General features: G+C 30.1%; 1 protein-coding gene across 3 annotated transcripts in view; it reads left to right on the top strand.

Moving 5' to 3' along the window:
• LOC122719378 (ecdysone-induced protein 78C) overlaps positions 1-12,180 on the top strand; it is a 99,545-nt gene that overhangs the window by 64,533 nt on the left and 22,832 nt on the right. For all 3 annotated transcript variants that reach the window (XM_043945112.1, XM_043945111.1, XM_043945110.1), the window contains exon 2: positions 11,485-11,609. In XM_043945112.1, the coding sequence (XP_043801047.1) occupies positions 11,485-11,609 (125 nt within the window). The remainder of the gene's footprint in view (positions 1-11,484; positions 11,610-12,180) is intronic.

Below are 12,180 nucleotides of genomic sequence, written 5' to 3'. Positions count from 1 at the left end.
TGGGAAAAGAAGTTTTCCGGAACGTCTGGCTCGCGGGAACGCTCGTTTTTATTGTCCAACACCCAATCGCGTATTGGACTCGTGGTGGCTAGCAATAAACTTCTTAAGTGCCGGGAAACGCAACGAATAAGTCTCGTGGACTTGCTCGTATCCAAACGAAATAAAACGAGGAAGAGAGAGGTTATTTAAGCGCGTGTAAGTGCTATAAAGGCTCCTTTTTTAGATGTGTGTTGCACAGGTGAAGCTTCATTTAGTTTCATTTCCGTCTATGCGTTTCGTTTATGTATTCTTCCTCTAATTCTTTCTTTCGAGAATTACATTCTCGTAAGTAATGTTTGTAGTGTACTTTATTCGAATAACATTGTTTAGAGGATTCAGAAAACAATTTGTACATTGTATAGATTATATAAAATTATATAAGATCATATAAAATTTTCGATTGGATTGCGGATATATATGCAAATTCATATTTTCACTATAATTATAAAAATGAAATCTAATAAAGATTTTATTAATTCTATAAATATCCTAATAGATAATATATTTTCATGTATTATGAGATTATATCTGACATATTTTTCTTTAGAACAATTGTTTTTTCTAGTAATATAGTGCAAAAAATGAACTTTGAAGTTACCTTTGACATGATACTATTTTTTTTTCTAAAACAAAGTTTAGAAAATAATTATAATTTAAAGAATTATACATTATATATATTTATTTTAATTTTTATATATTTTTTTTATAAATATTTAAATATTCACAATCTAATTATTATTAAATTATTTACAATTATTTAATTATTTGCAATCATTTTTATTACCATATTTTGATATATACCCTTAATATTTATAAATACTTGTTGAAAAATTAATTAAGTACATAAAAAATAATTAAATTATAAGAATTATTATTTGAAAATTGAAATGTAGAAAGAGATAATTTTTTATTTAAAACATTTATTGTGCAAAAAATGACAGATTCAAAGTATATTCATATGTTATGATTGACAAATGATATATCTGATTGAAGCTGAATCTGTGAATTAATTTAGAGTCAAATTATTGTCATAAGTAATATGTTTTATATTATTTTACATCTAGATAAAACATCGAATTTATTTCATTAATATTTAAAAAATATTTACAAAAATAATATATATAATAATAACACACGACATATTAATGTTTTAATATTATTTGTCAAATATCTAAAAAACATTAATTTTTTAATAAACACTATGAAAAATAATAAAATGAAAATTCTCCAATCAAGATAGTTTCAAAATTAATAAATTTTATTAAATATTCTTTCATGTTTATCGGTTAAAAATAAATATAGATATCTTGGAATATAGAATTTTAAAACATGAGTCAAATATATGAAAGATATACCTGGAACCTGGAACATTTCAGTGTCTCATTTAATAATCCGAAAAGGCAGTATGCTTCCTTCCGGATGTACAGGCGAAATTCCAATTTGTTTCATTTCCGCCAACATGCCGTGTTGGGAAGGGACGACGAAGAGGTCGAATTTCTGCGAGAAATCTCGACATCTCTTGCGTGCACCGCGCCTCGTGTTCGCAAATATCGAGCGACTTTCACTTCTCGTTGCATAATCGCGTCGCGAGAATTCTACGATAATTAAGACTGTCGAACGTGTTATGATATCACCATGATAGTAAAATGCAAATTTCTTATGCGATTCTTCGAAAATGGGATATTGAATTGAATATATTATATATTATATTAGATATTATCTTTATAACATATTTATCATTTTTAATTAAACTAATTTAAACATTGATAAAAATCATCATCCATTTAATATAATATTAAATCAACATGTTTATTTTTTATTTAATTTAAGATACAATTTTTTCTTTAATTTTCTAATTAAAAAATTTTTTAAATCAACAAATTTCTATTTTTATATTATATTATATTATAGAGATTTTGAATATAGATAATTAAAAATTATAGAATTAAAATTCATGCAATTAATGCGTGGATCATCGTTGTTTTATTTTATTATTTCAATTGCTGTTCTAATTATTAATCTTTCATTCCCTTTATTATTCATTAAGTATAATTAATTAATATTATATTATATTTCTTTGGAAGTTTTTAAATTTAAAATGATCTACATTGTTAAAATTTTGATGCAACAAATGGACAATGCGTTTCGTATTGTTTCGTGTTAATAAAATATTTGATACGTTAATATTTCACAAAATGATATTCATTATTAATAGAATAATATATTACATAATATTTTTTAAACAAAATTTTTTAATAATTTTTTATATTTAAATTCATTATTTTTTTTATTTTAAATAATAAATGAAAATATTAGATACTTATAAATATATGAGATTTAGAAAAGACACATAAAAGTAATAATTTCTCATGTAGATAAATGACATAATAGAAATCTCGATATGAAAATCTGAATTCACAAATTATAAGTTATGGATTATATAAATTTCTCTTTTACGATTTTATAATTTTATATCAATATAATAATTTATAATTTGTAAACTTTATTTATTTTAATATACACATGAATATCAAAAGTGATCAATATTGCACAAACTAAATATTCTCCACATTCCAAATAATTTAAAAATATTTTATTCACACTAAAGCAACATAATCAAAATTTTAAATTAGTTTCAAAATAATGAATATATCTTTTCATTGTGATAGTTAGTCAAGTTAATGCATATTTGTGTTTAGTACATATACCCATATACACAGTTTTGAACGAACTGAGGCAACATATAACTGTTGATTTCTGTTACCGTCAACAGAAATACGAAGAAGCAATCAACAACTTTTTCAAGAAACACATAACACATCGACAAAAAGTTACTCATTGTTGATTCACAAGAACGTAGCTTCATAGACACTGAAAGCAACGGAAGCATGCAAGAATACTGCAGTTTCCGGCGCTGGTAAACAAGCCGAACGAATCGCCATTACACTCCAGAACGACGACTGTGACGACCTCTTGCTATTCGGCTCGACATCGAATATGCATTAAAACAAACTTCAGCTCAGAGCAAACCGTGCGAACCTGAACGTTTAAAACCGACCTGAAGTTCGCCCAATTAATAATTTCGCAGTTTTATTTTCTGTTCAATGGAAGAATCACTATTAACAATCCTCGTTTAAAAATCATTATACGTATTTTGATTATTCGATCGATAATTGTCGCGTTGTGATCGTTTCTCAATGATGTGCGAGTGCAACTATAGAAGATTGAAATGATCCATAATATTTCAAGAGGCAATAGAAGCTAATTTATATGTATAACGGTTGTAATTAACGCGTTTGATGAGTTTCGATGTATATTCTAGTTGATACGTGATTATTTATGAGTTGTGCACGACGCTGTCTCGATATACCTAACCTAAAAAGTATTGAAAAAATATCACTGAAGCGATATAAATATAAATGTTGTATTAAAATATTTATTAACATATAAAAGTAACGCTAATTTTAAATGTTATTTTATCCCAAATTATATCTTTTGTTAAATATTCTATAATTCGTTAATTCTATAATTCGTGTTAAATGCATATTTAAATATTGGAACGTTATAATAAAGCAATTTTTTAATCATAATTCTTTGTTAATTGCAATTTAGCAATTATTGAATTAATTTTTAAATGTAATATCTCTAAATTAAATTCTGTTAATGATAAAATTTAAAATTCTTAAATTGTTTCATCGTCATTTTTGGTGTAAAATTAAACGAAATTTCCCATAAGATATTCCAGTCACGTAATCCTTGATACACGTAATATGAAATTGTATAATGGCGAACAAGTTTAGAGGCTGATGTGAAAGTGCAATCGTATCAGGCTGATCGGAATTTAACATATTAAAGTTATGTTTCTGCATCTAATTCGATGTAATATTATATAATGAATTAGAATGCAACGAGGCATTAATCTACAGGAAATCCTGTCTATCTTTCTTCGCTGGTTATTTCACTGTCGATCCACGTGTTTCTATTTTCCACAATTTACTATTAGATAGATTGTTCATTTATCACGTAATGTGCAAATTTCTTTTCTTATTCTTATTTTTTTCAAAGTTAAAATTCTAATTTGAAAGTCTAATCATTGTGTTATTCGATTATTAAGAGTTTATAATGAGAATATAGTACTATTTGATATACAAGATTTCCCATTTTTTTGAACAAAAAGTTTACGTTATCATTTTTCTCTTAAGCTAAATATAATTATGCACAATTCTTTGAATGTAAATGATGTTGTTAAACATTTAATATTCTTTAATCAATGACATAAAAAATTTTTACTATGAAAATTTCAAAGAATAAATATATATATACTTGTTCGTTATTTATGCAAACATATGAAAAATTTAATATCAAATATCTAAAAAATGAATTTTATTTTATATGAATCATATTTTATATGAATTTTTTCTTTTGTATTCCAAATTCGCTATTCTATAAAATTACATAATAAAAAACTAGAAATTTTATTTTCAAAAGATATTATTTTTTCACTTATTAAAATTCTTAAATTATTACTTTTCACTTATTAATTAAAATTATGGAAATATTTGAGGTTGAAAGTCATATACTGTATTTACTGTTGAATATTTTCCGTTTAAAGAAGATCACTGAGTTTGCATAGAGACATAAAAACAGTTATAACTTGAAAACTAGGTCAAATTCAAGGACCAACTTTTGTACTTTTGAACTTTATGCGGGATATTTCATCATAAACTTATGCCCATGCTTTATGCTGTTGTACAATCATTTAGTATTATTTTATTATTATTGCTTTTTTATTTTATTTCTTATTATTTTATAATTTTATTTATGTATATACTTATTATATTATATATATTATACTGATATAACTTTCAATATTGAATTAACAATATCAAATTATTAACTATGTCAATATCATATTTATATCATATTTACATATTTAAAAAAATAATTAAAATTCATTCATTTTATTAAAAAATATAATAATTCAAGATTAAATTTCTTGAAAATACCACCAAAAAGTAATAATTTAAAGTACTTGTCTAAAGTTGGAAACACTAAATTTCATTCTCTATCGTCTTCTCTAAATATCTACCACATACTGCATTCTCTCACTTCATAAAAGAATTATATGCAGTTGGTCACAGAAATATCCAGCCACATTACGTACATTCTATAATAAAATAATTCATCGGTAAATAAATAATTTTCAATTATTCTTTTTAACTTAATAATATTTATTATTTAATCTTATAAAAAAATTTTAATGATCCACGAATGAAATAAAATATTAAAATTAAAATTATAATTTATATTGAATTAATATCCAAGTTATTTTATTATCAAAAAATTATCAAATTCAGATGATCCTTACATAAGATTTTTATAAAAGAGATCCTCGAAGCTCCGCTCAAAATTCAATTCTTATTAATTATCAACTAAACGTGAACAAGGAAGCTCCTTTTTGTTCTTTCCAGAAAGTACAAGTATGACAACTAGTCTCGTTCAAAAACGGAAGTTTGCTGATTATACGTAGCATATCGACCTAGTTCGAAGATGCAAACCGGAGATCATGAACGAAATAAGAAGAGAAAATGAAACGACGGAAGAAGCAAGAACAGAGAAGGGCTTACTTTGTTCTGGCTTATTTTCGTACGAGGTTTCGTACAGGATCCCAACTCAAAGCGCTTTTCAATGTGTGCAAGTATCTCTCACGAAAATGTATCATGTCCTCGACGAAGGGAAACTTCTTCTGATATTTCGTCGAGGAAAATAATATTTCACTTGAACGATCAACAAAAATCATTGGATGACGTGATACCAACTCCTTTTTAATAGAAAATTTCAACTTGAAACGTTTTTTTTTCTTCTTTTAAATACATATTAAATAGCAGAAAATTTAATTTTTCTTTTATAATAAAAAAACGTATATAGTATATATATATATATGACATAGAGAAATACAAAAATGCACGTAAAATATATTCTATATAAATATACTTATTTTTTTATTATTAATAATTAATGAAAAATATACAAGGTATAAATAGTAAAAGATGATTCAAACAATTTGAATGATTTTGAGATGATACATTTTGATGTTATTAATTTTTTCATAGATGCATAATAAAGAATTTATAAAAATCAAGTTTGTTTCAATTTGGAATTTTTTATAAATAAAAAGTATTAAACTATATAATTTGAAAAATTATCGGTTTAAAAAATATATATATCAAATATATTTTAAGTTTTCATTTACATAGTATATATTATTTAAATGTTATTTTCTCTAATTAAATTTGATGGATAGTCAAACATCAACAGATATGGTAAGGTATAACATTAATCTATAACTTTGAACCAAGAAACTACGAACTAAGAGACAGACAAATTTATCTTATTGCATCCACTAGCATCTTCTCACAATCTTCAATTATTACAAGTGAAACACGATAGCTGAGAAGCTTAAGACGAGAGATTGCAATCAATGCTCGACCAAGCGTTATTTCCAAGATTATTCGTTGTAAAATAAACGATAAATTTCACCTAACGTCCAATCACAGCAGGTAAACTGCGAAAGAAGTAAGAACATTGCTCGTCCCCGTTGCATCGGTGGAAGTTTTTGCCTCGAGAAGAACGGAAACGGAATAACGGAGCTTCGTGTTTTCCGTTTTTCAACTGTTGACGTTGAAAACACAGCGATCCCCCCCAGATTCGCAGATGCAACGTGAGAAGGAAGACAAACAATTTGCTTTAACTAAGTTGTCGGGTTTTCGATCCGTGATGATCCGTTGTTTATTTCGTTTCGAATTATTTAATTATAAATTGTTTGGTGCATACCGTATAAAAGAGATAGATTGAATAATTAATTAGCTTTGAATTGCATCGAAATCGATTCAATTTCGCTTTAATAACAATTTTATTATTCTTCATAAGTATATCTGATTTTCTATTGTTTCATTTTTATCATTTTAATCCATCGTACGAATAATATTTTTTATTCGATCATATTTCTCTGTATGAAAGTTATTTTAATTGTGGTCAATCGATATATTCGATAATTAAAATCTAATTGTTTCATCCTCTCACGAATGGATGTATATCATCATATAAAGAATATATACAAAAGAAATAAAAATAAAAACGCATAATACAGCGAAAATATTCATATCAATTGCAATCCGACAATCCGATGGATAACCCATTATTACGCGTCGCGAAAAACTCAACTCTTCCTCCTAAACGAAATGTCATAAAATATGAAACGCAGACACGTTTCTTCCATTATATAACGTCCCACGTTAAATAAAGAGATATCGAAGATAAGTTTCTTCCTCGAAGCGGTTACAATCGATATACATCTATCTATGCAACTTCTTATCCACGCTTCTCGCGTTTTCGCCTCGACTTTCTCGCTACGCCGAGAGAGATACCGAATAGTTTGAACCGAGTATCGCGGGCGTAAATCTTTTATAGTTGGCCGTATATTCTGTCCGTAATCATAGAGCGCTTAACATTTCACTTACGAACAGGGCCACGGTGATATTCCACAAGAACAGAGGCACAATTTCTATTTCTACTTATAAATTCCGCTCGGTCGAACCAACTTTCTCCTCGCGGGAGTATACCTCGTATTGATGGACGCAATGTACGTGGCAGGGAACAGCCGAGGATATTTCACTTGGTACATCGAAGTGAAAATCTCGAGGGGCAAGATGGCGATCCGCGAAAAATTATCGGCCAAAATGCTTAATATTATATTGCGAACGTATCTTTTTTTTTTTTTNTTTTTTTTTTTTTTTTTTTTTTTTTTTTAGAGAAATGAAGAAACAAGATATATTAGAGAGTTTAATATTTCGAATTTTGTAACGAATAGATTTATTTTGGATATTTCGGATAATTAATATTTTATCTATTTTTAATAATATTTGGATTACCTCGTATTTGGATAATTTATTTTGAAATACTTTATTTTGGATATTTTGAATATAATGAATATTTGATTACTGAATATATTAAGTAATATACACACTTATTTGATTCCTAAAACAGAGAGTATAATAACGGGCGGAGGGAGGGAGGGAGAGAGAGGGGGGAAGGAGGGAGGGAGAGAGAGAGAGAGAGAGAGAGAGAGAGAGAGACAAAAATCGATAAAAGTACGAATACAATAGTAATAAGGATGGAAGAGAACGTTGATATCATTTTCTGTCTAATTTGCATACATGGAACTCTCAGTTGTGTTCCAAGACGGAAACCAGTGTCGGGGAGAAAAAGTTTGGAACGCGGGAAAATTTATTCGTGCACCACCGTTTAAGGCGTCGTTTAATACGGTACACCTTAACGAATTCCCATGAAGAAACACCGAAAAACTTCGGCTCAACCATGGAGCAGTTGCTGTGTACATCATTACGCGTTCACTTCCGCCTTCGTCCCTGGAAATTACAGACCGTCCGGGACCACGATAAATTACAATGTATCGGTGTGCGAACATGCGAACCTTGCGCGTACGTTTCACCGTTTAAGAATAAATCCCTGATTACCAGAGTTGGCTGATTGTTCGGCCTTTCAACTACATAAATTGGTTTCATTAACTCGACGGTGTTTCTGTTCGATAGCAAGTGAAAATAAATCTAGAAAATAAATAATATTAAGAGTATTCTCGTCGTTTTAACCAAATTTAATTTGTAAATTTCAAAATTCAATTTGGAGATGTTTAAAATAACTCGAGTTGTTTGATCGTATTATTTTCGATCGAGAATATCATTTATAATCATCATTTACCGTAATAAAAAAAACGTGAGTCATTTTTAACTGAATTATTTTCACGAGAAAATCAAGTTTGGATTCTAATTTAATTCTATTTAGACACTTTTTTTTATTGGAAGTTTCATTAAATATATTTTAGATTGTACATTTCTGTACAATCTAATTTTACAGCAGATCTTTTGAAAATCATCTTATTTCACGCTTATTTCCAAGCTTAATAAGATCTTATCGAGGAGAAAGAGTCTATACTAATATCAATGATTCATTCAAATACTTTCAAACCCAGGAATATCCTCTCCCAACTATTTACAAAACTTTTCTCCAACAGTGATAACAAATTTCTTTCAATATTGAAATACATGTATGAACAGTTTCCAAAAAAAGGAAACTTGAAACGATCAATTACCTACAGCTTGTCAAACATACATTCAAACATTCGTAAAATCGAAATAAACAAAATCTCGTAAAACTACTCGCAGCCGGCATCGATATCCAAACCTAACCTAACCTCGACGACAGCCTTTAACGGCCGTCATAAAATCGCATACACAGATCGGGCCCCGTTTCCAGACACTGCGATCAACCTGCACGCTTCCATCCATCCCCCTCAGCCCCCTCGCTCTTCCTCCTCTCTTTTGCTGCTTGCCTATCCTCTCCTCGCCGCCATATTTCTTCCATCAACTTTTCCATCTCTCTCCAACCCCCTGACCCCCGCGTAACGACATCTTCTGGCAGGATTTCACGAGACTCGAACGGTATACACTATAATGTTCCGGACTACTCCTATACGGTTCCCTGTGCACTCCCTTTGCGGACGGCCCCGTTTCGCCTTTTTCCTCTTCCTTTTTCTTCTCTCGTCTCCTCCCCGCGCGCCTCTCCTCCTCTTCCCTCCTTCCTCGCCTGCCTGCTCTTTTCCACGGCCGTGGTGTGTGTTCCCCGTGTGTAACGGTGACGCAGCCTTTCCGTTATACGAACCACCGCGTGCACAGCCAGCAGGAGCAAGCCTTTTCCCTTCCTGTGGTGGCGGCCGTCGTTGCATTATGGATGCAATGGGTCGGACGAATGGAAGAAATCCGCCATGGTGGACCGACGACGTGTATCCTCTCGTCGCGACGTCGACGGGAGACGTCGTTCCTTCTTCTCCTGTTCTTTCCATTCTTTTTTTTTTTTTCGTTGCTCTGCTTTTTTCGTATCTCTTGGTTTTTATATCTTGTAATTGGTGATATCGCATAAGGTGAGATTCTCTACAGTAGATGTATTTTGAAGTAAATAAGTAAATTTTACGAGTAAAAACAATGAATCCTCGAGAGATTCTAGAAATTTTAGATCCATGAAAGGATTCCTTAACATTTTTCTTGCATTTATGAAATATCTGATTCAAAAGAAATCCAAATAATATTCAATATACAAATCCCAAATGAAATTAATCGGATATAGACGATATTAGACGATAAAATAACGTAAGAATGATACAAATATTATTATTATCTATTCCAATTATTCCTTCATCGTCATCTGTCACAACACAGAGAGTTAATTCGTTCGAAAACCGTAATGTGTCAACTATCCCGATTCGTCGTCGCTTTGCACGGTTCCGTTTCTCCTTGTTTCCATCTTGTTCGTCATCTCCGTTTCAACTCGTCTCTATTTGGCTAAAGGCCGACACTCTGGTCCTTTTTTCCTCGTCCTTTCTCCCATCCTGAGTACGCGTGACCGTTTCCATCGAGAGGCGGTGCCGTTACGTCCACGCGCTTCGTGCTCGTTTTTTGATTGTTAGAAAGAAGGAAGGCACCGACCAGATCCGTGATCCCGTCCATTTCGCTCGAATCGAAGATAATCGCGCGGAAACACGAAATTGAGAAGCGTGTTTACGACCGATTGGACGTGATTCGTTGGAGAACGTGGCGAACCGATGATTGGAGGATGTAAAATTGCTTCTTTTCCTCTTTTTTTTTTTTTGGTTTTCTGTATTCGATTATGCGAGACGGATGAGATAAAATTGCGAAACGAGAGAGGTGATATAATTTTTGCCGGATTTCTACGAAATAATTATTGCAATGATATAAGATATGATGTTAACGCGACAAGATTTATTGCTTCTTGTTCGATTGATTATCGTTGGTCTGTATAATTAATGTTGGTGGTCTCCAGGTAAAATTATCTGGTAATAACAGGTAATCAACGGTTCTCTAATTGCACTTATATTTAAGTTATAGTATTGCATGATAAATTAGTGTTCATAATCTAGGCGAAGTATAATCTATTCTGTGCATAGTTGAAGAAAGTTAGAATTCTTGAGAGGTTTGAGAAATATTAAAAGTTACATTACATGTTGGTGGAAAAATTGGTAATATTTTATCAGAAGTAATTGAATGATATATAAGGTATAAAGAAAGTTGATCGAGTTGATCGTGAGTTGATCGAGACAATATAAATAATATGATCGCATAATTATTTTTCTTTTAACGTAAAATCAGCAATGAAATTTTCTGATAAGAATATTTTAAAGATTTTATAACTGCACGATATATTAAACTCGATTATTTTAAGTAACGTTTATAGTTACGATCAAAAGTTATTCGAAGGAATATTCTCGTCTCTACGAAGAGATAAAGATATGTGCAACGTTTACCTAGTTCCACGAATGACGATCGTGTTACATAATGCAACTGTTTTGTTTTCCAGAACAACACTACGCGGCTGCCGATTCGAACAGTTCGACGCCCGCGAAGAGTTTCGTGGCCTGTAGAGTTTGCGGTGACAAAGCGAGCGGTTATCATTACGGTGTAACCAGTTGCGAGGGTTGCAAAGTGAGTATGACGAAGTAATGGAGTTCAAATCGTTTTTTACCACTTTCGAAAATTTTTCTAAATTTTTTATCTTTGAAATCTTGAAAGAATTTGAAGATTTAAGTATTTGAAAATTTGGAAATTTTTGAATCAACTGAAAATTGAAAAATTTAGAAATTTGTATGTTTGAATATTTTTTCAAGAATTTAAAAGATTAAGTTAAGTTTTTAATTTTAAAATGTGAAAATCTAAAATTTGGAATTTAGAAATTCTTTAATTTAAAAAATTCGAGATTGAAAATTCGACGATTTTATAATTTTTGCTTTCGAAGATTCAAAGACTTATCCGATCAAATATACTATATCACGTACGTCTATTAAACGGAAGAAATACTTTCAAAGAACTTTCTATACTATCTATATTTTAAGAAACGTAATTATATACTATAAACTTTTCTTTATCTCCAAGTACAATTCGTGCAAGATCTCCTTCGATGCATCGTTTCCTGCGAGAAAGTTATTGCCATTATAAATACAATTCTTCTTCCTCATCGAGTCTGTGCACATTATTGATATCGATTATTTTCAATCGC

Source organism: Apis laboriosa, unplaced genomic scaffold (genome assembly GCF_014066325.1).
Source record: "Apis laboriosa isolate Shangri-la unplaced genomic scaffold, ASM1406632v1 scaffold74_cov149, whole genome shotgun sequence".
Classification (NCBI taxonomy): domain Eukaryota; kingdom Metazoa; phylum Arthropoda; class Insecta; order Hymenoptera; family Apidae; genus Apis; species Apis laboriosa.
This window is presented reverse-complemented; position numbering and strand designations above follow the sequence as displayed.